Raw genomic sequence first — 27,487 nt, 5'->3', positions numbered from 1 at the left:
GTGATGAAGCATCAAGCTTAGCCGCATCATGGGAAGACGGGCGCGCTGTGTGCAGCCTGGCCTTGGATCGGGACACAGACCCGGGCTCTGGGCGCTGCTGCTGACCCCAACCCCGTTCCTCTGAGACCAATTACGATGCATCTGCCTCCCGGACACCCCGTTTCCATCGAGCCAAGGACACACTGCAGCCCCCCAAAGTGGGTCTAATGCATCAACACACACTGGCTGTCGACGCTTTAGACATTTATACAAAACGAGGAGGCAGATTTGATGCGTAGGCCAAAGTGTCACCAGTGACTGACTTGGGGGGCTGCGGGAGGGGAGAAAGCCCTCCCACACAGAATCCTTACGCGGTGACGCAATGGCTTCAGCCCGCAACTAAAGATCACTCAGCATCTTCTGAAAACTTACAGAAGCGTCTTACAGAAAGTTAATGGTTTCACAGGATCCCAGAGGATGCGTGAAATGTAGGGCACTGCTTTGGATTCCTCTTAGAGGAGTGAGTCCCCAGTGTTGCTTCAGAAGCATAAGTGAACAAAGGACCTGCTTATATGTATATTTTTTTAAACAAAAATGAAACATTCAAAGTTTAAAGATCTACTCTTACATGGCAACTCTGAGTGAAGGAAGGTGGTCAACTGATATTATAAATGATGGGCGTTATCAAACTTCCTAAAACCGTTTTCAGGAAGGAAAATCAAATGTTCCTAATAGTGTCTGAGGTAATTAATATTAACTTCAATAAATAATGGCACGGTTAGAGATTATATTTAATATTATTAGATATCCTCCTACATTTTAAAGTAAAATATTCTCGGGGCTCCCCTGGTAGCCCAGTGCCGCCTCAATCCCCAGGCAGGAGGCCCAGGTTTGATCCCTGGTCAGGAAACTAGATCCTGCACACCACAACTAAGACCTGGAGTAGTCAAAACTTTTTTAAGAAATAAAGTAAAATACTCTCATGTAACTTAGCATGGATTACATAATAATCAGAACTAGAGAAATATTTGCGAAAACAGATATACTTCCAAGTATTATTTGTGCCATATAGTGTCTCATTTAAATATTCTTATAGAATGATTTAGACTGATCAAATGAATACAAAGATTTAAGTTTCAAAGTATGCAAAAATAATCTGTACCTGACACTTTAAAAAAATTTACGTACAGTAGCTCTTTTCCGAGCTAAAACAAAGGTCATGTTTTTTGTTAATGAGGCAACTTTCTTAAAAAGCCTCTTTAAGCATATTCTGAATTTTACATATAAAAATAAATTACTTGTAAGTTTCTGCTTAAAACACCAGTTATGGGGCTTCCCTGGTGGTTCAGTGGTAAAGAATCCGCCTGCCAATGCAGGAGACGTGGGTTTGATCCCCAGCCCGGTAAGATCCCACGAGCCGCGGAGCAACTAGGTCCGTAAACCACAGCTGCCGAGCCTGCGCTCCGGAGCCCCCGCGCTCTGCGACAGGAGAAGCTGCAGCGAGAAGCCCAGGCACTGCTCCTGGAGGGTCGCCTCCATCGCAACTGGAGAACAGCCTGTGCAATGAAGACCCAGCACAGCCGAAAATAAATGACTTGAAACAAAACACCAGTTAGGGTTTTTAAAGCTTTCAATCGGTACTTTCCTTAAGGATAACCATTTGGGAAATGAAGCATCAGTAAAATTACAACACACTGCAAAAAACTTTTGTTTTTTGTTCAGCACAGCTGTGGATCAATATTTCTTATACCTTATTTGAAACACGCAGTCGTTTCCATATTCTGATATGTAAACATCATTCCTGCCCTTCTGCAAAATTCCCTCCCTCTTTCCCTTCAGTGTGACCTGGCTGAGCCACTACCAGGCGGAAGAGTGTTCTGAGCGAGCTGCGGCACCCCCAGGGAAGCAGAGCCCCGCGGAGGCAGGAGGCGTCGGGTGAGAGCAGGTACAGGGAACGCAGAGGCGCCCGGGAGCCGGGGGAGGGACCACACGCGACCCCTGAGAGGCCCCCTCGGGCGCTTCCTTTGCCCTGGCACAAGCAGTGGATGCTGGAAGGGCGCCCTGGAGTCTAGGGTTCCCTCTGATACTGCTGGGTCCCTGTCTACTCAGGTGTGAAACCGGAAGAATGTTTCCCGCAGACCTTTCTTTAGCAACAAAGTTCTTATGTGGGTGAAAGAAAATGGTGATTTCACATGCTGAAAAAAAAAAAGAAACCTCAGTATTCCAATTTTATTTAAAGCCATGTAAATATATCTATACTCTACAATAACCTATAACTATCTGAGGTCAGTTTAGTTCAACTCAAAGTATATTATTATTTTGTTATTCATATATAATAAAGCAGAGCAAGGACCAAGCTTTTTAATCCTTATATTGTAAGTACTCTGGGAAAAAAAATCAATACTTATCTAATCTCAAGAATAATGAAAAATGCCATGATGAGGTATCACTTTACACTGGTTACAATGGCCATCATCAAAAAGTCCACAGATAAGAAACGCTGAAGAGAAGGGAACCCCCCTGCACTGTGGGTGGGGATGTAAGCTGGGGCAGCCACTATGCAAAACAGTATGGAGGCTCCTCAAAAAACAAAAAGCTTCCAGGAATTAGAGGGAAAAGGGAGAGGAGGAGGGGCCAGTTAGGAGTTTGGGATTAGCAAATATAAACTATTGCACATAAAGCAGATAGGCAACAAGGATTTACTGTATAGCACAGGGAACTACACATATCTTGTCACAGATATATAATGGAAAACAATGTAATAAACAATGGGAAACAATCTGAAAAATCACATGCATATAACTAAATCACTCTGCTGTACAGCTGGAACACAATGCGTCAATCACGATGCTGCTTCAGCTTTTTTTAAAAACAGGAATCATGAAAATGATGCTGGAAATTCTTACTCATCTGAGTGAAGTGGTGGGGAAGAACATGTCCAGTGTGTACTGCTGAGCTGTTTCTGGGAAAAAACCCTCCTCTCCTGCCTTCCATTTCTCTAACTTAAAGGGGCGGAGGGCGGAGAAAAGAAAGGGACAGTGTCGAAGAAGGAAGAAAACATAATGGAAGAAGTAATAAAAAAGAAAGAAAAGGTGATTTTGGAGGTGAACATTTATGAGACTCCATCCATTCTCTACTAGACCTTTTAGGTTGGTATTTTAAAGGATTAATTGCATTATTTGAGAAGTCTCATTAACTGAGTTTTAATAGAAACAGATATTTTTCTATCTGTGGGCTGGAGATATAGAGCCACAAAACAAACAAACTTAATGTACAACAAGAGAGGCATTAAATAATGTGAAAAATGACTACTGTTCTAATAATTCTAATTCCAAGATTATATATATATATATATATATTTTTTTTTACCTCTAAAAGTAGTAAGAGGTACTAAATGAGCAAGCTTTCAAAAATACAGTTACAAGATAACTACAATCCTGTCTTCTGCAAAGGTCTGTGTCACTTACATTAATAGATTTAAAGCTACTAGTAAACAGATAAGCATTTGCCTAACAGTTCAGGTCAGTAGGCACTGTTATCATGACACCATTCACTTCATTAAAATGGTTCAACCATCTTACCACATTTTAACAGGTGCTCAAATTTCTTTTTCACTCAAGTACTGTTTTCAAATCTTCAGTTTCTCCCTACTCTATTTTCTCAAACCAAGATCACTCTTATTCTTTCCATTTCATTTTTAACTTTCATCTGCAAACTCTTTACTCAACTTTCAGAACTTCCTTCCAAACCTCTGAGGCACAATTCTCTCCAACTTTTCCTGTCTTTTCTATTTAGGCTAGCTAGGATTTTTTAATTAAAAAAAAAAAAAGCAAAGACAAATATATATTTTGCATGGTGTTAATGCTCAGACTTTCAGATATTGACTAAAAAGAACCAACTTAATAGAGAACCACAGTGTGCACTTTCTAAATGATTTTCAATATAACTATTTACCATTTTTTTAATCTTAGATTTTCCTGAGATAATTTAGTAAACAAGAGTGAAAAATGCATAATTCTGATGATTGGTCTCCCAAAGAAACTAAACATTGAAGCTGAAGGGGAAAAAAATCCGTCTTATTTCCTAGTAAATGGATATGGACATTCTAGATGTGATATAGCTTGTTTACAAGATTGAAAAAGATCACTTGCAGGCAGTATCAATAAAAGAAACATCACACCCCTGACCTGTCTTTTGAGTAATTTCTTCCTTACTACCTAGCGGGTTCTGTAGGAACATTCGCTCACTCATTCCATTGACATTAATCGGTTCATTCACTCTTTTTCTCATTTATTCCTTTAACTCACTTTCTCTATTGACTGATCAATCACTGAACCTTTTTACTTTTTAGTGTGCTGGGCCCTAGAGACACACAGATGAAAAGCAGTCACTGCTCTTCAGGCACAGGAGCTAGACAGGTCTGGAGGTGAAGCCACCAGGCAATGAAGACCAGATACACATACGTGATGGAATACGACTCAGCTGTAAAAAATATGCCATTTGCAACAAGATAGATAAACTCGGAGGGTATTATGGTACGTGAATAAGTCAGGAGGGAAAGACAAATACCCTTTAAAAATTGTGACTTACTATGCTGTACACCTGAAACTTACATAATACTGTAAATCAACTATACCTCAAAGGAAAAAAAAAAAGGAATTATAGAGCAGTGTGACTGCCAAGGGAAGAGGGCCTGAGAAGTGGAGGAAGGGGAGCAGGGTGACTTAAGGGGGAGGCAACGGCCAGGCTTTGCTCTAAAGAGAATGAGTTCACCTGATAAGGCACAGGGGGTGGGGCATGTCAACAGAGGAAACAGCACCCACAGCCAAGATGGGAACTCCTGGGCCTTTTGGTAGAACCTGCATGGTGGAGTTCAGGAAAGAAGAGAGGGTGCTATGACCAGAACGTCTGGGCAGCTCAACCCAGTTCAGACTATGAGGGGCCAGGGGAATCAGGAATCCCTGGACACAGTAAGTATTCAAAAATTGTTTGCTGCACTGATGTTAATTTCTTCATCACCAACAATTTTTGTTGCTGTTGTTTAGTTCCTAAGTTGTGCCTGACTCTGAGACCCCGTGGACTGACTAACCTGCCAGGTTCTTCTGTCCATGGGATTCTCCAGGCAAGAATACTGGAGTGGGTTGCCATTTCCTTCTCCAGGGGATCTTCCTGAATTACCAACAATACTAAATTTAATTAAAACTAAGAGAGAGTTCAGGGAAAATATCCACTTTTCAACCCAATATTTCTATTGTTAAGTACAGTAATTCCCTATTATACATGGATGAGATCCCTACTAGAAAAGAATACTGATCACCAAATTCATAAAGCTATTATTTTAGGGAGCTCTAAAATACACATTCTAAATATCAGTCATGTGCAGCTGAGATGTTTCAATCAAGAACCCTAATCATTTGCACATAATTACAATAGCACAGTTCAACAGGAAAGATCTGACAGACAACTTCATTTTTCCAAAGAATACTAGCAATACTTCTCAGTTTTGGTTTCTAATGCGTAAGTTAATCTATGTCTTAGATTATAAGAAATGTAAAAATCCCAAACTCTTAAGCTCTGAGCTCTTCCCCACGGAAAGCCTGTATCTGGAAATAGACCTCATAGAGCTCCTCACGACTCCTACCAGTCGAGGCTGGTTGGAGGCACAGCTTTTATTCTCATGAACAAAAATGTTCCCTGTGCGTCTCCTCTTCGGGCAGGAGCCTTAAAAATTTAGCAGTAGCTAAATCAAACTGGTAAGCTTTCAAACAGGTATCTGGTAGGAAATTAATTTTGCTTAAAAGTTTCAGTTTTCAAACAGATACAGAGTCTGTTGCCATCTGAGCTATAAAATTGGCACCTAATGGACTGGTCTTTTAATTAAAAGTTTTCCGTTTAAAAACTTTATATTTCACTTTTCACTGTTTCCTAAATTTTTGCCATACTAAAAAAGAAAAAAAAATTAGACTTTTAAAAGATCTAAAAGGCATACTATATAAAGGAGTATTGAAGATATGGTTGAAGTATGGCAGTATGGCATCTGTTCAGGTTTTTTGCTACCATAAACTCTGAATAATTATCTTCCAAACAAACCGAGTTCCTGCTTATGGAGAGAAAATATTTATTAGCACATCTGCATTTCAAAGCTCTTGTTCTGGGAACTTCTCTACATAATGGAACAGATTAAAGTAAGATCATTAGTCTGTATTTTTTGTAGCTCATTTGTTCCATAAGAATTAGTCTCCCTGTTTACCTACGTACTACAGCTTTCTATTTTATTGCTGTGCAGCCACAGAATTTACCAATCTGAGGGCCCATACTAGTTTCTTTTGGTGAGTACATCATATAACGTGTTTTGCTTTATACCTCGTTTCAAGACTGGTAAACTATATGGAGGGAAGTAAAAAGTGGAATCTCTTTTCCTTTCCCAACTGTGAGACCTTCTTCTGTCTGGGCCAGACTTTGATATGTGCCCCTTGGCTGAGAACCCGCGAATCCAACTTCACACTTAGCTGCAGTGAAGTAGCCCTGCAGGCAGGCCGACTTCAACGAACCACCAGTGGCATCATCATTAAAATCCGGCTGGAGGTCGCCATGGTAACCGCCTGCTGAGGCTCCGCTGCTGCGCGGGCATCTCCTCATCAGCTACCATGTGAAATGCAAATGCAGACGGTCTGAAAATTAGTCAAGAGGAATAGCGGATGAGGATGCAGATACGTGAAATATTCATGCGCTTCGTGGAAGAGAGGAGACAGCGTGAATGACACAACAAAGAGCGGCCCCTGACACCTGCGCCATCGCTCTGCATGGCTGTTCACACCCTCCCGCGTTTGCGGGCCGAGAGTGCTGGAGCCGGTTTTGTGCAATGCTGTATTTATATTCCACACCCAAAATAGTAATTAAAAATGGCTAACATAATAACAGCATTAACATCAAATAAAGATAATGCTTCTAAAATTACCGGGGCTGTCTTGTAAGAGTTTATTCTAAGCACCTGAACACAAGTGCTGTGAAACAAAAAAAATCCAAGCGTCACTGATTATCAGTATCAAAACGATTGGGGAAAAAAAGTACTTTCAATATCCTAGGACCATGAGTGCTTTTCCCATATGGTAAAAATTCTTTAGAGAGATTTTATTATTCAAGTTACATGGACTCAATCTTCCTTATATAAAACTAGAACCAACTGCATTCATTTTGAAATAGAGTGACAAGACCAGCTGAAAGGTGAACACTGTAATTGCTTCATTTTTTTCCCTTTGCCCCATTCAGTTTTCCTTGGGCAGAACCCCTGCTGCCCACGAGCAGGTCCTTGACACTGTGGTTTCTCTGGGTGGGTCCCCCGTGAGCTGTCCAAAGGGTTATGAGAACACATTAGTTAACCTGAGACACTGCTATTCTGCAGTGTCTCCTCAAATACTGGCAAAATCATGATGCATTAGGCAAAAATGGGAGATGTTTTGTTCAGGGGAACACTGGATGTTGGGTGGAGGCCAAACAACTCATTTCAATGGGCTCCCAAAGCAAGCAAGGACCCACGCTCAGATCTTCACTGGGCAACGTCTGCTAACACTTTCAGTTGACCTCAAACATTTCCCATAGAAATATGACTGCAGTGGGGAGGTGGTTATGGGACGGGCCTGGTGAGAATAAAAAGAGCAAGGAACAGGGCTGAGAGAGATGCAGCTGAGAGATGTTTGCTTCCATTCTGGGAAAACATGGGCAGGAGGGAGGTTCTGTCAGAAGAGGGGTCATAGCTGCTCTGAGACCGTGGGCATGGGGAGGGACGCTGGACGTGCCGGTCACCCAGCGCCTGGGTGCCGTGTCCAGGAGGTGGTGACGTCAGCCACTGCTCCATTACAGCCACTGTGAGACCGCAGGTGGTGTGGGGTTCCTCTCCATGTGACGGATGAACCATGGGCAACTCTTTAACAGCCAAGCCTCCGAGGGAACGAAAGCAGAATGATGGTGTTCTCTCTGCCACCTACACTCAGCATGTGCATCATGGAATAGAGAAGGGCCCAAAATAAAATGCAAGCATTACCAAAACGAACAATGTGGACACACGAACTGAAAGATGACTTACTTCCTCTGAATAGTGGTCTGACGGGAGAGGCGGGTAGTCACACTGCTCTATCTTCTTACACAGCGAGTACAGGTTCATCTTGTCGCCATAGAAAGGACTCTGTAACGCGGCCATCTGCAAAATGCTCCCAATGAAACTGATACACTTACATGTTAACTTTAAAGGAGGTTTCATCGAGCATATGACACTGGAGGGGAGGGGATAACTGCAAACATTTTAAATAAAGTTCTCCAGGCATTTGGCGTTCCATGAACATCCTTTCCAGAGAATTAGTTCATAAGTCCTAAAATGTCTTTCTTCAATTTCTGGTTATTATTTTTAACATTGAAACTTTCCTAGAAGGGAGATATGGTTAGCATAGAATTACATATATACACCCCCACACACTTATGCAGCATTAAACAGTATTACAAAAATAATATAACTTAGGACTCTTTGTAAATACGGTGCAGTAGGAACAACTAGTATATCTCATGACCAGACAGACACGAATGGTATAATATCAAACATTCAGTGGTTAAAATACAACAAAAATGAAACGAGCTAAAACTGCAGTATAATCCAGCAATGGTTCAGGGACCGGTACACATAGCATTTTATCTCTCACGACAATCTCTGCAGGAAAAGGCTATTCTGAAATAAAAAAATGTCTTCTCAATCTGAATGTTCTGATACTCAAACTAGTTCACAGTGAATCAGAACTCCTTTCCTATTGTGACGATGTTTCGGAAACACTAAATGTGCTCGAAAGCCCTAGGAGTCGTGGCCACTGATTCAAGGCATCCAAATGGGATTTCTATGCAGGGGGGAGAAAAAAACACTCAAAGAATGAATGACTTTAAAAAAGACATTATCAAATTTAACTTTAAGACCAGGTTCTAACCTGACATTTCAAGTGCGAGCAAGGACTACGGTAAGCAGGGTTACAAACTCAAGATTCAATTGAGGATGTTCACCTCCTGTTCAAACCTCCTAAATCTCTGAACCGAGGCAGCACGACTACAACACGGAGTGCAAGGCTGCCCCCAAGTCAGTCACCCTTTTCTACATGTGCTAATAAGTTTGATTTTGGAAGGACAATGTGTACATTCCCCAGACAGGCCGGGCGTGCATGCAACACGCTGGGCCGAGCAGGGCTCCTCAGTGGGCGTCAGTGGGGATGGGACGAGCTGAAAATGGCTCTCATCTGTCGGAGCTGCAGCAGAGCTTAACTCCTTCCCGGCCTGGACCGTGGGGCTGGGGGATGTGGGCCCGCAGAGCCGCCTGCCAGCTCTTCGCTGCAGCTCCTGCCAAATCACCTTTAGAAGAGGTGTTCCCCACGACGAGAAATCCCCAAACCAGGTGTGTGTCCCTAAATGTGTAAAATGCTCCATCTGAGAGGACATTTCCAGAAGAGCAGTTACAATAATAATTACGTCTTCTGTTAAGATACGAGGACACTCTGTGATAAAACAGAATCTTTTAAGATGCCCCCTTAAAAAAATAGACTGTGTGTAAACTATTGTCTCCTTGTGTTTGCAAAAACCCTAAGTAAATGTACGTGTGTTCGTTATCACGTGCCAGGAGCTCATTACGGTACTTTTGTCTCAATACTGCAGTGTTAAAAAAAAAAAAAAAAAAAAACCTGAACGTCCCCTAAGGAGTTAAACAGGAATAGTATATTTTCATGCATCTCCTGCTTTGACAGATGAAAAATGTCAACTGTCCTGTTTTTATTTTCAAGCTTTTGCACTATTCATCTGGTTCATTAGTGCATCTCGATGCTGCCCCTGACAGCTGCTCGCCCTCTCCTCCCAGCAGCTGAATTTTTCAGGCTAATTTGATCCTCCACACTGAGACGATCGCTAGAATGATTGACTTGCTCCCTGACCTCCAGGGTCCGACATCCCTGATTAGTATTCTGGGGGTGTCGGAGGGACGAGAGCCCACTGTCTGTCTTCGGGGCTGGTGGCAGCTCTCTCTTTTTTTTGAACTGTAAGCCACCAACCTACAACCCTGGAAGGATGCGATTGCTGCACTGAACAATAAGGAAGTGTGTAAAACCTACTTTTCCATGTAAAGGTCCGTGTAGCAAAAGCACAGCATCTTGATTTTAATTAGTAAAGTCTACTTTGTTGCATATCAATTAAAACTGTACTGCCAGTTTTGTGTGTGTGTGTGTGTGTGTGTGTGTGTGTGTGTGCGCGAGGTTTCAGGAATATTTGAAAGTCTAATTTGCTGAGTTTAAATTACATTTTCAAAAAAGGGTTCCCACTCCTTCGTTGTGAATGGTAAATTCTTAGTGGGATACAATAGAAAATGTCTAGGAGATGCTATGACCAGTTTTCTTAAAGATAAACTTCTGGGCATTTTTATTGACATTATATTAGAAAGAGATACAACATCAAAGTAAATTAAATCCTTAGAAAAAATTCTAGTTCTTCCCAATGACTTGCATGGAACAACTGGGAAAATGCTCTGAGCTGAAAACTAATGTCAACATATTAAATGCTTTCACTCAAAATCATTCCCAACACATAATACGCATGAATGTAGGAGCATCCAAAGAAATAATTTTTATTTTGGTGATCATTTCAAGTATACATAAAAATGGGACGATGCCTCTCAAAGGCAAATTCATAATGTGAAGGATTATTTCAGTTCTGACATGGAAATCTTCTGGTCCTAAAAGAATTATGCAGACTTCTCAAATAACAACTGAACTTTTTCTTTTTCATTGCTAAATTTACTCTCCTTATTGGAAACCAATTTGCAGTTTACTTTGAGGTATATAAAGGGAAAATGTTGCTTTGATAATTTATTAGACTATGGCCTGAAAGAATCTAAGGTTGCCTAAATAGGTATAAAATATTTTAAAATGTACAAAGTGCCTTTTAAATTTTACAATAACAACATAGTCAAATCAGTGCAACACTGTACCAAATTATGAACAGAATATAATATTACTGAGCATAAACCTCTTTTAATCTCATGTGAACAGTGAATACAAACAAACATGTATTTTATACTATCACTAATTCATAACTTTTCTTAAAAAAATTATCCCAGGAATGTTATTTAAGAACATTTAAAAGCTCCTAAGTGGTTGTTATTTTAGTAGGAAGAACACAATAATCTCATGTTCCTTACATTAAGGAAGTCTGACCTTCAATCTGTAAATAATAATTGAAGATTATGACACACATTTTCAAAAACCTTCTGATGCTCTACTTCCAAGTAAAGGTGGAACAATTAAAATACATGATCTCATCCTATTTTATTTAAGCCGAAAGACAGGAGACAGAAAATAGTAACAAATACACTGGTTTCTATCTATCCACTTTAGACTTTCTTTCTATGTCTTAAAATATGAAAAGGATTCCATGTATTATTTTCCTTCATCTCATTTTATTAAAAGAGTTACCAAGATGTAGGCTAATGTTTAGTGAACAGCACTGACTAGAAGCCCACATTCCGAAGAAAATTACCATTCAATTAAAGAAGTCCCTAGCTTAAGCCTTCCCTGACACGATTACTCTATAATGAGTATAAAACGTGTTCATAGCGTGCTTTCTTCTATTCACCCAAACTGTCACACTGCAATATTTGCTGGAGGACCTGTCTACATAATTCCATCTTTCCTTGATAAATTATCACCAGCAGAACAGTTGAGAGAATTTTCACCAAGCTTTACCAGTACAAAGTGTTACTCACAGAAACTAAACTAATTGGTAACCTAGAATTTTCTCTTTATAAACTATCCTGAAAGCTGAATTACTCTACATAAAAGTTAAAAAAAATTGATAAAGATATTTACCATGCTTTCATATTTTAAATCCATTCCATTGTTATCTCTCCAGCTATGCATGGGCAAGTTATTTTTTTTAAATAGATGTTCAAATGTATATTTTTATAAGTAAGATTATGGAGCAACATTATATTAACATAAAAACATTTAAGAAATTAAACTCTGATCAAAAGGAAACAATTTAAATTAGAGAAAATAAATGTGTAGAAATGTGTGGTTACTAAACTACATTATAAAACCAGTTACTAAGTCAGTGAATTAACTTCCTCATAATTAAACAGCTAATTCTTAAACATCACCTAGAAAAAAAATAACTATATACTAAAAGGACAGGGGAAACACATTCCAGTAAGTAAAAGCACTTCCGTGTATGGAATTTATCAGCATTACCTACCTCATACAGTAGACAGCCAAGGGACCAGATGTCAGACTTGAAGTTGTACCCATTTTCGTGTATCCTCTCTGGAGACATGTAATAAGGTGTACCCACTGCAGAAAGAAACCAGACAGAACAAGAGGAGGGTAAAAATGAAGATGCAGCTGTGATAAGAATTACATCCAAAATTTTAGATTAAAATGTCACCAAAATAATTGATTAAGATCAGAAAACTATTCTGGGGCATACTCCAGAACGTTTACATTTCCTCTTTTCTCTCTGATCCTGAATCGCACATTCGCATCTGTCCCACATTAAAACGGGGGCAATGAGTGCTACTTGATTTTCTTTCTTTAATTCAGGTAGAGTCTAAGGAATTCTAACAAAATCTACTAAGTGGCTCACACTGGTTTCATTTCTTAATTTTTAACATGGCTTGTATGTCCCAAAAGAGCATGACAATATAGTGATTTTAAAATAGATAGTAATACATAACAATTGGTGTAGTGCGTATAAAGCATACCTAGCAACTTTTACAAACATCCCTTAGAATACTGTTGTGACTCTTAAAATTACAAATAATATAGTCACCAACCTTCAGTACCTTACTTAACTCCCACTTTAGAAAGAATAAAACAGAATTTTGTATATGAAAGGGCTATATAATAACATATGTGAAAGGCCACTGACATCTCTGGAAGAATGTCTCAGGCTGTTACTACTGAGACCTTTATAGACACAAGCTGCCCTGGATAATTTCGGGTTTGTTTGGATGTTAGCTTGTTTTGAATACTTTCTTTTTAATATATTTAATGTTTATTAAATGTCTTAAGTAAGACATTCACATTGTATTTTCAAGGGCAGAAACATTTAAGTAAATTTTGAAGGGAGAATCTTAAATCTCAAACTTAGATGGCTATTATTTCACCCTCATTTTGCCTAAGGCTTTTTGCCAAATAGAAAATCGAAGGTTGAGAACAAAATTTAGAAATCTTACTTGCTTGAGGCAACAGCTACCAAACTGTGCTGTTACTCCCAGAGAAAAGCTCTTTCTCCCTCTTGCACCAATTTTTAAGAACTCCCTAGGAGTTCACAGTAAATCTCATGAGAGTGTAACTCGGGATGCTCAACAGGGGTGTTCGGGCAGAGGCAACAAGGGTGGACCCAACAAAATCAAGGCGCCGTGCTCAAACACATCCTCCTCCACAAGGACAGCGTTACATCGGCTGTGAGCGGAAACGACTCTGGGCTAAAAAGGGAAAACACCACGGAACCATCCCTGCAGAGGAAATCCTAGCGACACTGAAACCCCTTTTTCCTACTAATGGATGGCCCTAATCAGAGTGGATGGAAGGGGAGGTATTCATAAAAATGAGGACATGAAAAAAGGAGTGTGCAAACACGAGGATAAAAGGCACAGAAATAAAGTGACACATTCGGATGCTGTCAAAGGCAGACAAGACATCAATGACTTAATTGCAGCATTTCCTGCGAAGATGAGTAAATTTGCGATTCCCATCGGGAGGAGAAAAGGCAGACAGCCTGTGGAAACGGCTAGGTGTGAAGAACGTGCACTATCCTAGAGCGGGACACACACTCGCCCCACGCCTCCAGGAGCCGCGAGCCCTCTCGCCCGTCGTCTTCAGCGGCGACACCGACGGTGCGGACTGGACGCGCGCGGTCGACGGAGGCGGCGGGTGCGGCTCGGGTAACACGCGGCTGTGCCTCAGCTCTGGGGCCCGGGGTGGAGGGCCATGACCCGCAGAGAGGGGCTCCCCGGAATCCACGGGGGCAGGCGACGGCAAACACTGAGGCGTGAAGGTTCAGGGTTTACCAGAAGCGAAGGTGATTAGCCCAGGGAAACCTGCTGATACCGCAGGGGTCTGAGGTGAGTGTGCAGGATGGGTGAAGAAACGCTGGCGTTTGCCCTGGCATCACCCCTGGACCGCCGCACGGGGCCACGCGCCGCCGCCGGCCCACACGGCCAGGAGCAGGGAGGCCGGATGACGGCAAGGGCTGCAGGACACTGCACCTGAGACGGCGAAGAGCTCCAGGCGCAGAGGAGCCGCTTCCGGGGCGCTGCGGGGGGTCACGGGCAACCGTTAGCCCGCAGCCCGCCGCGGCTTCCACTCGACGCCGGTCCTCCCGCGCCTATCAGCGACCCGGAGAACCGCTCCTACCCAGGATGCCGCCTCCGTCCGTTCTGTGTCCTGCCCCCATCTCAGCGGAAGTCTGAGCGGGCTACCCGCCTCGCTGAGCGACACCTCAGGACCGGGGCGCCGTCGGCAGTGAGGAGGAAGGTGCCACGGGCGCACCCAGCGCCGAGAGGGGGGCGCTGCTCTCCGCCAGGCGCCCTGTCCGACCTGAGCACAGGCGGGGTCCCTGCCCAGCCAGGACCCACCCTCGCCCGCTCCACCTGACAGGGAGCCCGCAGAATTCAAGCACTAGGAGAAGGTGAGATGCGTTGAATCTCCATGTTTCAAACTGAATGAATATATGATTATTTCCTTAAAACCCTTCTTAAAAAAAATCCCGACAGCTGTGCTGCCTCCGGCATGTGGGGAGACGCCCTAACAGCTGTCCAAGGGGGAGGTGCGGCGGGACGGGAGCGGACGTCACCGCGCCCCCGCGCCACGCTGAGCGCCACGCTGAGCGCCACGCTGAGCGCCACGCTGAGCGCCACGCTGAGCGCCACGCTGAGCGCCACGCTGAGCGCCACGCTGAGCGCCACGCTGAGCGCGCAGGAGCCTCAGGGCGGGAGCGCGCAGGGTCCCTCCACCGCGGGGGCGCCGGCGCCACGGGAAGGGAAGCCACCACAGCACGCACTTGGGTCATTTCAACCTCCCGACGTGAGAGGTGAGGGACGGATGACAACAGCACAAAAAACGGAAAGGCCGAGAGCAGACAAAAATTGTTAAAGAAATGAAAATGCTATCTGACCTTTCTTTAAAACATAGTAAGACAGTCATTCAAATATATATATTTTTAAAAGTTTTCATTATGTTAATTGACTTATTCTAGCTATATGAGAAGAGTTGTACACGGAAAGCACTGTATTAACAATACATTCGAAAATGTATCCCTGTACAGATGAAGACTAATGTTCACAAGTTCTACAATATGTTAAGAGAGCCAAAGAATTCTGTTAAACTGTTATTACAGAATATATGACTAAAATAGTTAATAACTTACATTTCATCAGAATAAGTTATATACAGAATTTTCCCAATAGTTTAGCTAAACATTTAGCACTGCCATTGCTCCAAAGACTTGAACGAGAAAAAATGATGGAACCACTGAAACGTCTTATTATACGGTTAGACCTGGGCTGCTATTTTTCTGTTTTGTTTAAGGGAGGGAAGGAAAAACCAGTCAGAGGTCAGGAAATTCGTTTCACACCTTTGCCACGAGCTAGCCGGGACCTCTAAAGTTCTCTTTCTACTCACCTCATCTGTAAGGTGCAGTGATGAGGAAGATGAGCTCATTTCTGAGACCCCTTTGCTCTGAATTCTGTAGCACTCTTAAAAACCCAACAAATGCCCATAGGAAAAGTGACGTGGAAGAAAGTAATATATTCCTATTTTAAACTATCACCTAGGACAGCTAAGTAGGGTACAAACAAGTAAAGTCAGTTTAGAAATGTTGCTTCTTAGAATAAACTGCAGAAAAGAAAGCTTTGAACATTCCTTACTGGGAAAACTGAAAGGACACAACTCATCTTAAACATCAATCTGATTTAAACATGCGTGCGCACCCTCCCACACACACAACTTCAGGGAATAGGAATTAACTTTCATTTTTTCCTTCATACTCGTATGTCAACCCAGAAATTATGTTGGCAGACTTCATGGAGAGAGGCCAAATTTACTTAATTTGGAGTATTATCTCATGTCAGTACAGAATGTCTCAGTAGTAGATCAACATTTCTTCTATGAAAGACATTTATTAAATAAATTTTTCTTCTTTTCAGTGTAACTGATAACATTTAAAACCCAGATAATTTTACAGTTACTGTTTCTCTGTCCAGGCACTGTGTTAAATGGATCACATGTATTATCTTGCTGAGCTTTCAACAATGTTTATCAAGCCCCCCTGCAATGTTCAGGGTGCTGGCGAGACAGAAAAAAGCAGGCCAAGCCCCTCGTAGGGCTCACTGGCTAGAGAAATGGGGTCCATTTCATGAGATATTCCCACTATTATCTTGTAGAGAAGACAAATAAGGAAGTCAGGTAATCTGCCAAAGGTGACAAAGCCAGTAAGGTACGGACCTAGAATCCAGCCAGGTCATCCTGTCCATTGCATTTTAATAGTTATTTTGTTGAAAGTGACTACTGTGAAACATGACTGGGGAAAAAAATCTGAATCTTTCCAAATGAAGAAGCAGAGAACTCTTCTGCAAGTCTCAGCATGTACACACGAAAGGCCACGGGTGAGGGTCAGGGATCAGTGCTTCTCTGCAGCTCCTCTGCTTCAAATAAATACTTGTGATGGTAGTTGAGAGGTTAACCATGCACAGTTTACAATTAGATAACAGCTTCCTCCCAGCGTGATGATTTAAGTCAAGAAAGGACTGAAAGTTAAAAATAAACCAGTGCAAGTAGCCTTCAATACTGACCAAGCATATGCTGTCTTTACGGCTCCATCCACACTGAACTGGAGGGAGACCAGCCAAGGAAAGCCCACAGAGAGGTGCTAGGGAAGGTGTGGGAATAACAGGCAAGTGACCACAGGTGGCACTTGGCACCAGAAATGAAACTGCTTTCATGCCTGGTTTAAGAACACTAATTTTCTAAGTTGCAATCGGAGGATGTATCACACCCGGAAATAGTGTGGGGAACATGAATTGTACACTCAAGAGACCCCAGTGTGAAAATTCTGAGGCTGGCTGAACGGCAGCCATGCGTTTACCCTGCTGGCAACATCACAAAATCAGAGAACCATTGTCTCATTCTGAATAGCAAAGAGGAGTTCAAACAATCCTGTAACACAAACAACAACGACATCACAATTGCCCCCAAGTGGTTTCAGATATTTGTCCAGCATGAGGACCAGTCTCAGAGCATTGTAGCCAGTGCTTTGTAAAAACCCCTTCCATCCTCAGGAGGTGCAGCAAGCATATATAATAACTAAATCACACATGTACACACAAAAAGAAAATTCTCCACTTTGCTCTTCTGGGAGACATTAAGAAAGCAAGTAAAATGCCATATTAGAACATGATGAAGCCTTTTTTTTTCCCCCCTTCTTTTCACTAGAACAAGCAGTGAGACAGGAAACACTTCACTATATATAATAAATGTAACTTTGGTGCAAATGGATTTGCCTGAATAACAGATAACTACTCTTAATTACTTATATACACCTTTGGAGTACATAATGTGGTTATATTTCATGGCAGTTTAATTTCTCTAAGTTTTGTTAAAATTACTTTCTATCTCTTATATACACTAAAGTACATGATGTACTCTAAAGTACAAAGGGGAGACACCCCCTGAGAATTAAATAATTTGTAAATAATTTAGAAAAACAGAATTGCTAATAAATTAATAGTAATGCTAGAAAACAACTTTGTTGCTAGAAACGTTTATTATGACAAGTGTGGTATTTTCTCCCTTGAAAGTAAACATGTATCACCAATAAAGGTCTATAATTTAAAAAAGGTGAAATTTTAACGCTGAAACATCTGCCTAAAAAAGAAAGCACTTAATTTCAGTAGTATAAACATCAACTGAAGCTTCTGACCAAAACCATGTCACCTCATCGGGCTTTAGGGGGAAGACTGTCAAGTGGACTAAACCAGGGAGCAGGGAGATCTCCAGCCCTGGGGTTACACCCATGTGCATCATGTTACATGGCACAAGAACTCTGCAGGTGGAAGGTGATGGACCTGAAAACGGAGACCACCCGGGACTGTCTATGCCATGTGCAAGGGTCTACACCTGCCATGCTGGCTGTGAAGATGGAGCAAGGAGGTAGAGGTCACGCCCACAAAGGCTGCTTCTAGGAGCTGACATGCATGCTCAGGTGACTCGGCAAAGGGACAGGGTCCTTGGTCCTGCAAGACCAAATACCTGGCTTCTCCCCACAACCTGGAGAAGTCTCCTCTTTAAACTCCAGAAAAGAGCAATTCCATAGATGCCTTGATGGCAGCCTAGGGAGAGCAATGCTGGAATTCTGACCCACAGAACTGTAAAAGCTGTACAGTTCTGTTAAGCCACTACATTTGTGGGAATTTGTTAGGGCAGCAATAGGAATCTGACACAAATGCGCTAACGATTCACACACCACCTGGGCCATGTCCACGTGCTGAGTCAGCTGCAGGCCAAGAACCCACCAGGCGCTGGGAGAGATGGAAAAGCTTGTGACCTGAAGCATCTATGACCTCTGCAAGCTCACTGGACAGTCTGGGGATGGGATCAGTTCGGTCTTTGAGGGTTTTTTTTTGGGGGGTGGGGCATGGAGGGAGAAGCCAGTATTTTACAATAAGACAAATGAAAGGATAAAATGATGATCTTGTATAATTTAAAAGCACACTGGTTGTTCACTGACTGCTAAGGACCCTAAACCAGGTAATCACAACCGCTTTAAAGACTCGAATTAGAGATAGAGAAGAGAAAGCAAGTCACATGCTACATGGCACTCAGTTCACAGTTAATGTTTGAAGCTTGGTAAAAATAATTTTTATTATAAATGTTTTAAATTTGCCAAAATAAGGTTCCCATCATGTGTATGAAGCACAAGCTGGAATCAAGATTGCTGGGAGAAATATCAATAGCCTGAGATATGTAGATGACACCACCCTTATGGCAGAAAGTGAAGAAGGACTAAAGAGTCCCTTGATCAAAGAGGAGAGTGAAAACACTGGCTTAAAACTCCAAATTCAAAAAACTAAGATCATGGCATCTGGTCCCATCACTTCATGGCAAATAGATGGGGAAACAGTGGAAACAGTGACAGACTTTATTTCTTTGGGCTCCAAAATCAGTGCAGATGGTGACTGCAGCCATGAAATGAAAAGATGCCTGTTCTTTGGAAGAAAAGTTATGAACAACTTAGATAGCACATTAAAAACCTAGACAACATATTACTTTGCCAACAAAAGTCCATCTAGTCAAAGCTATGGTTTTTCCAGTAGTCATATATGGATGTGAGAACTGGACTATAAAGAAAGCTGAGCGCCAAAGAATTGATGCTTTTGAGCTGTGGTGTTGGAGAAGACTCTTGAGAGTCCTTTGGATAGCAAGGAGATCCAACCAGTCCATCCTAAAGGAAATCAGTCCTGAATATTCATTGGGAAGGACTGATGCTAAAGCTGAAACTTCAATACTTTGGCCCCCTGATGCAAAGAACTGACTCATTGGAAAAGACCCTGATGCTGGGAAAGACTGAAGGTGGGAGGAGAAGGGGACGACAGAAGATGAGGTGGTTGGATGGCATCACCAACTCAATGCACATGAGTTTGAGTAAACTCCAGGAGTTGGTGATGGACAGGGAGGCCTGCAGTCCATGGGGTTGCAAACAGTCGGATATGACTGAGCGACTGAACTGATCATGTGTATGTCCAGTATTTCTAGGAGGGAAAATCACAGATTTACTGATAAGAGAAAACTCACCAGGGATCAAGACTCTTAGCATACCTCATGAATTATTCTGGATTTTAAAATAATCCCTCTGCTCAGAATCACCTAATTCAGAATGATGGACACGCCCCAAAGCCATGTGTGGTTCCCTCCTCCTTCCCTACCACCATACAATCCCATCAAGAGAGCTAAGTACTCTTCAGGTACAATAGCTACAAATATGTCACAAAAATAAACAAGCAGAGAGAGGACAAATCATACAAAAAAAAAAAAACAAAACCCCGAGGTGTTTTTCCTCTAGCTCACGGTCCTCACTGCTTCTGGTTCTCCTCTTCCTGGACACACAGGGGAATTAAGATGGGCATGGACACGAGACTTGTTTTAGCCAATAAAACATGAATGGGAATCAACCTGTGTTACATTCAAGCAGAAAGATTTAACTGAGAGCCAGTAAGTCAGTTCTTCGTGATCTCTTCCCCTTGTGAAGATTATACAAGACGGAAACCCCTGAGATGCCAAGTGACCATGTGGAGGCAGGGCGGCCACCTGGGCCCACAGTGGACTCTGGATAACCACAGAAATAATATGCTTCAGTGCTGACTGCTGTTGCTTCCTGCAGCATGCTCTAACCTGTGCTCTGTGACGGATTTAGTTAAATCCACCCTCTGATGCCCAGCCCACCTCTAATTCATTCACTCAGGAGGTACTGAGCACATGTCCTCCACTATACACTTGGGACACAGGAGGTACGAACCCAAACCACGGAGACCCCGGTCCTCATGAAGATACATGTGGTGAGGGAGGGAGAAGGAAAGGACTAGGCATACTGAGTGAGTCACACACCGTGTTCCAAGGTAAGAAGTCTAAGAAAAACAGGAAAAAACAAAAACACGATAAGGATCAGGAATTCTGTGTCAGGGGCAGCAGATTCATTATTAAATAGAGTGAGCTCAGGGATCGCCACCCGACCCCCACACTACATGACGGGACAGAGGAGAAGAGGCGCCTTCAAACTGCTTGCAAATATCAAACTGCTGTGCCCATCTTCACTGCCACAATGGCTGCTGGTACTGAGGAGCAAAAGAGGACTCCTCTGGGTCAGTATCACAGGAAAGACAGGTAGTTCGATATGGCTTGAATAATAATATATTTTTTTTAATCATATATTTGGATTATTTTAAAATAATCCAAGGTGACAAGAGAAAACGCACACCGTGACTGCCATGTTCCTACTTCACAGGTTTTAGCTTCCAGTCTCGAAGGGGTGCTTCCCTGGAAATGTCAGCCCCAGCTGTGGGTCGACAGGAGGACACAAAGAAAGACCTCCGGAGCCTGCTTGCTTCCGAGGCTTGGGCACGGAGAACAGGCAAGTGCAGGGCAGGCACTAACAGCGCCCCCCTGGGGCTCCTCAGCTGCGCGCAGAGTGGGGTAAGGCGACCCCAGGTGGAGGTGAGGGGCAAGTCGGGGACCCGGCAGAGAGGACCATGCCACCAGGCCCCGATGCAGCGCGCCCGCAGGCCAGGCAGCGGAGCACCTCACTGCCTCCTGCGTGCACAGCCCGCCCACCCCTGGGCCTCAGGCTCCTGGACTCTGGAAGGCGAAGAGTTTGCACCCACGGCTCGCGCCTAACCCGGGGCCTCAGGGAGCCCAAAGACTGTGAAGTGAGCAGGACAATCAAATACGTGAGTCCCGCCCTCACAAGCACGTGCAGCTCAATGAATGACTGAGTCCTGTCTGACCACCCGAACTGGCCCGGCCAGCAGGCTGCCTAACAGAAGGCAGAAAAACAGGACTCGGTCCTTAAGTAAATGGAACAGCACGGAAGTACTGTAAACACAGACTAATGTTTTCCAAATTGCAGGTTATAACCCATTAATGAGTTGTGAAATCAATTTACTGGATTGCAAATAGCCTTATTTTTAGTAACACAAAATAGAAGAGACAGTATCAGGAGGAACCATGGTTGTAACAGGGAATTTCCACTTCAGTTTTGTGCAGTGAGGTTTCTGTGGGTTCATGGTGCAGCTGGGGTGTGGGGGGCAGGAGCGCACTATCGGGAAATCTGGGAGCCCCTTATCCAGAGAGCTTGACTTAAGGGGGAGACGTGCCCTGCTCATAAAATTAGAGATATACACACACACACACGCAACTCATTTTCCAACAAGTCTCACATCTGTACAGTTGGTAAACAGGAAAGAACAGAGTGAAGTTTATATATGGGGACATACATATTCCAACGAGGAGTATCCCAGCCACACCCTCTGTCGAACTGCATACAAAAGCACTAAATGAAGACCTGACTTAGCTAAGTCCATGGAGAAAAGGAAAGGGGAAGCGGACACAAACCAAAGCACCCTGAGCTCAGAGCACACACAGTGATACACCTGGCACGCACCGGGCTGGCGAGCAAAAAGACGTTAGACTGCTCACCTCTGTGAAGCACGAGCTGCGGGGCCGTCGCAGAGCCACAGAAGAGGCGGTCAGCACAGGGGAGCCCCCGAGGAGAGCAGACCACACTGGGTGTGCTGACCGCGAGGACAGGGGAAGGTCACGGCTGGGTCCTCATGCCAACGCTGCAGGGCTGGCCCCTGAGCTTGGAGGAAGGGGCGAGCCACTCCCACGTGTGGCTGAGGCCCCCATCCCGCAGACCTGCAGAAGCGCCCGCCCTGCTGCAGCCCCTTATCTGAACCGCCCCTGGTCAGCCTGGGATGTCTCTCCCTGGGCCTCTCTGTACCCTCTCATCCGCGTTCAGATGCCACCTCCTGGCAGGGGCTGTGCCATTTCTAAAATACTCCCCCTGCTGGTCACTCCATGTACAGGCTAACAAACCCTGTTGGTTCTTCGTCTGTTATTCATCTATTTACTTCCTCCCACCGCAAGGTGAGAACCATCAAGAGGAGGGCTTGCCTTGTTCAGGCTACGTACCCAGAGCCTGGAATGGCACCCATTTTTTCTGAATGGATCGGTTCAGCTGTTTCAAGAGGAGAAATAAATTGCTCGTAACCTCCCTCTCTGCTTCCCCTTTTCCTGTCTCCTCACCACCATCATGGTCACAAAGGCAACTCAGCATTTATGCAGTACACCAGTGCTCAGAAAGCATGTTTACCTCCATTTCATGACTAGGCTCGGGGCTGGTGAACACAGCACAGTTACTACCCACATTTCTACTCGTAGAAACCTGGAAACTGAACCTGAGAAAAGGAAATAAATGGCCTGATCAAGGTCCTACAGCACAGCGGGCAGGTCAACCCAGAAATGCACCATCCTCTACAAACGTCCTTCTGTTCCACACTCATAACAAGGCAAGAAGAAAAGCGTGGCAGACATCATGGAGGAAGGCGTGTAGCCAAGGAGGGGAGCAGGCCAGAGGACACCACCCCCAGAGGACCCCAAATGCCGAGCCAGGGGCTTTCCATGGTAGTCCTTAGGCCATAGAGAATAGGTGAACATTTGGAGGAAGTAAGATAATCAGATAATGTCTTTAAAGAAAGAGATTTTCTCTGCTGGGAATATGGTAACCAGAATGGATTAAAAAGGAATATTACAAACACAGAAGGATCTTTTCTTAGTCCAAACAGGAAGTGCTTACAGTGTGAGGAGGACAGAAAAGAAAGTGGAGAGGCTGGGAGAGGGTGTGTATGGTGGGGGCAGAAATAAACTAAAGGCTTCTGAGATTTTCTTTTTTTTCCTCCAGTTTTGAAGATCTGGACATGATCTGAACATCCAGCAACATCATCTTTGGTATGTAATTTTTAACCCCAAATTTAAGGAATTATTATTGCTCCATGCTGACGTACTTTTAAGTTAAAAACTTGGTTCTGAAAACTGGCTGGAAACATGACTGTCTATACAACCTTATCTGCTACAGAAAACGTGACAGAACCAGAGATTTTACTGCAGGTTGACACGCTATCATGGAATTAAATGATACAAATTAGAGATAGAAACTGGAGAGACAACTAAAAAATCCAAATAATCTCTTAAGGATTGTTAAATACAAAAACCTTTGGTAGTGTTCCTTATAATGATTAAGTCAAAATAAGTGAAAGTAAGTGAAAAAAAATTGATATTTGAAAAAACGACATTTTGGAATAAACAAAATATAAATGCATAATTATAAGATGTTTCTAGAAATCCTTGGTATTTCTGTCCTATTGACTTAAATTCCTGGAAGAAAATCTCCTTTACAAAATTAAATAAAATTTAGCTCCAGAATAGAATTCATTCAAACTAAACTTACTCGAATTTTCTTTTATGAACATACAGATCTCTTTTATTTGTAGTTTCATAATATTTAGACCTGAACTGTGAATAAATCGGAGAAGCCAATGGCACCCGACTCCAGTACTCTTGCCTGGAAAATCCCATGGACGGAGGAGCCTGGTAGGTGGCAGTCCATGGGGTCACGAAGAGTCGGACACGACTGAGCGACTTCACTTTCACTTTTCACTCTCCTGCACTGAGAAAGAAATGGCAACCCACTCCAGTATTCTTGCCTAGAGAATCCCAGGGATGGGGGAGCCTGGTGGGCTGCTGTCTATGGGGTCACACAGAGTCGGACACGACGGAAGCGACTTAGCAGCAGCAGTGAATAAATCATGCCCTATAGATTTACTTCTCAGCAAAAGCAGAAAAAAAAAATCAACATACAATAAAATAGAGTTTATCAAATTTTCTGTGAGCAAAATAAATTTATATAGGTGACCACATTTTCAAGTACTTTTTGGAACCAATTCTTAGAAGCAATCTTTTATTTTTAGTTTTTTAAACAGAAGTACAGTTGATTTATAACAGGTGTACAACATAGTGATTCAGTATTTTTATAGATTATACTCCACCTAAAGTTATTACAAAATAATGGCTAAATTTTCCTGTGCTGTATCATATATCATTAGTATTTATTTTTAAAACACTCTTTCAAATTTGCTCTTAAAAACAAAAGTGTAAGTCAATAACACAGGAGGGCAATAATTTTTTAAAAGCAAAAATTAAGGTCAACTTGTCAACAAACGTAAGTCTGTGTCACAATTTCTATCCTTGTTATTTTATACATATTCTTTGTTAGCAAAGAATTTTTCCTGATCCTTCTACATAAGATTTTTATTGAGTCCAAACACCTTGTTGGGCTAGAGTTCAAACTTTAATTCTTGATATTCAATGTACTTTGCTTAGTGAACTTCAGTTTCAAACCATTAATTTCTACTTCACAGAAAAGACAGGCAGAAATACAAGATGCTTTCTTATGTTAAGAATACTTTCTCAAAATAACATGGAAAACAAAAATACTTGGGAAATAAATTATTTTCCTATTGATTCATTCATTGAAGCAATCAGTCTCATTGCTACTTCCTCACTGGCTGTGCCTCAGCGTGTTTTATGATTATGGGCATCCCCAATTCATGTGTGTGTGTGTGTGTACACGTGCACACACATATAAACTACATACAACTACATGACCCTAAGTGAATTGGTTTAGATAAAAATTGACATTCAGTTCAGTTCAGTCGCTCAGTCGTGTCTGACTCTTTGTGACCCCATGAATCGCAGCACGCCAGGCCTCCCTGTCCATCACCAACTCCCGGACTTCACTCAGACTCACGTCCATCCAGTCAGTGATGCCATCCAGCCATCTCATCCTAGCAATTCTTAATTATTAGATCTATTTAAATTTTGCTCTCTGAATCACATAATTTGGAATACTACATCCCCTGAACCTAGAGATGCCTATACATTTGTAAACCCCGTTGAGAACGTCTGTAAGAAGCAGTGGCAGGCAAGCTAAAGGAGTGCACTTCCAAAACTGGCTTCACATAATGATGCTGGGTCCTCAGGGTCAGGCAGCTACAGCATGTGCAGAGTGACAGCTCGCAGAACAGCATGGACACGGTACACACACGTGTGCAGGAACACACGCACGCATGTGCAGAGCAACAGCCTGCAGAGCGGCATGTACACAGCACACACGCCTGTGCATGTGTGCGTGTGTGTGTAATGATGGCCAAGCACTTTTAAGTATGATAGATTACTGACAGAGTGCTGTTAGGACATTCCGTTCAGGTGAGTAACAAAGTCAACGTGGGTTATCTTTCCTAAGGGCCAGTGGCACCGGCTTGGAACAGTCTTGAGTTTTTCTTCACAGAAGTCCTCTACTATTTGCATGGTAAGAATTGGAACTTCCAAATAAAACTTTATTCAAGTGCTATGCAAATTCATGCAGTTTTCATGGAATTTTATATCAAATTTCCCTATCCCCCTCAAAATTGCAATGTTCTATGAAAATAACTATGAAGTGAAAGAAATAACTAAAGCAGTACTACTCAGTATCAGTTGAAATTTTATTTTCTTAAAGTACTAGACAAAACTGAAACTCTGTGTGGCGGAAAAAGTATTATCTGCCCACAACTCCTTAATCTAGGGTCCAATGCTCTGTCATCCACCAAATATTGACTATATGCCACACACCATCCCGGATGCAGAAGAATCAAGCGACAGGTTCAAGGTCTCACAGAGCCTCAGCGACAAAAGTCAGAAAACTTTAAAAATGTCTAGTCACCTAATTTGCCTCGTTTTATTATTTTGTCATTTAGTGAAACTCATTCCTCATTAGACCGCTTAATTTTTATTTCTCACTTAAAAACAATAATTTTAAAAAATCAATTGTTTTCAATGAAATTATGACAGCAAAGATGAGGCATCATTAAATTAAAGCCAAATTATTTTTATCTTAATTCTTATTTGATGGTTACCATTTTGTCAAAGTCTTATGTTACAAGGAAACTATGATTTGAAAACTTTTAGGAGAAACTATCATTCCCTTTAAGTTATTCAGTCTAAAAATAATTTCTTCCCAGTAATTGCTATGTTAATGGAAAACCAGTTTACATTAAGGTACTGTTGGACTAGCTACATTCAGTTCTGTTTTAGGTACAAAGGACACTCGTATGTTATCAGCTCTAGAATCAGTAAATTACAAGTGTCTTCTACTTGTACTTTTACACTTTAGGGGAGTATTTCCTCCTGAGCCACAAATCATCTGTAGGTCCCCCCGCGAGTAATCACAACCATGTATGCTACTTTAATAAATTTGCAAACTACTCTAACATTTTTAAATGGTAAGGTGAGGTCTTCAAGATACAGTTTATTCTTCATACTATCTTAATATTATCAAACATAAAATAAAAGGGAAGGTCCATGGTAACAGTTAAAACTAGATTTTTTCACTGGCATTTTCTTTTACTAAGTGACTGCCTGATGGTCAAAGAGAAATGTCCAAGTGTCATATGAATGGACACATTATACCTGATAGGTTTCAGCTCAGGACCTAAGGATTTTTAAAATATTGATAGTATTTAGACGATAAGAGCTGGCATATAATTCGTATGTCCCTTATATTTTAATCACGTGGGTGGGGTGGAGGGAAGCAGACAGATAACTGAAATTATCTTGTGTCTCTTACCTAAAGAATGTGCAGCTGTGGTTTTGGAGCTGAAAAAACGGCCAAGCCCAAGGTCTCCAAGCTTGACCACCCCAGTGGCTGTAATGAACACATTAGCTGGTTTTATATCTGTGAATTAAAAGAAGGCATTGGGTGAAAAATGATGTCAGTGTAGGTATATTCAAGGGATTAAAAATACTTCTCATTATATAACTTAAAATATATGTTAAAAATGAAAGTCAGTTTG

General features: G+C 42.4%; 1 protein-coding gene across 4 annotated transcripts in view; it reads right to left on the bottom strand.

The window, feature by feature from the left end:
- NEK7 (NIMA related kinase 7) overlaps positions 1-27,487 on the bottom strand; it is a 137,655-nt gene that overhangs the window by 8,612 nt on the left and 101,556 nt on the right. For all 4 annotated transcript variants that reach the window (XM_018060813.1, XM_018060815.1, XM_018060814.1 and 1 more), the window contains 3 exons: positions 27,262-27,369; positions 12,244-12,338; positions 8,063-8,176 (listed from right to left, as the gene is read on the bottom strand). In XM_018060813.1, coding sequence (XP_017916302.1) covers positions 8,063-8,176; positions 12,244-12,338; positions 27,262-27,369 — 317 coding nt within the window. The remainder of the gene's footprint in view (positions 1-8,062; positions 8,177-12,243; positions 12,339-27,261; positions 27,370-27,487) is intronic.

Source organism: Capra hircus, chromosome 16 (genome assembly GCF_001704415.2).
Source record: "Capra hircus breed San Clemente chromosome 16, ASM170441v1, whole genome shotgun sequence".
Taxonomy (NCBI): domain Eukaryota; kingdom Metazoa; phylum Chordata; class Mammalia; order Artiodactyla; family Bovidae; genus Capra; species Capra hircus.
The sequence above is the reverse complement of the archived record's forward strand: the minus strand, read 5'-3'. Positions and strand labels throughout refer to the sequence as shown.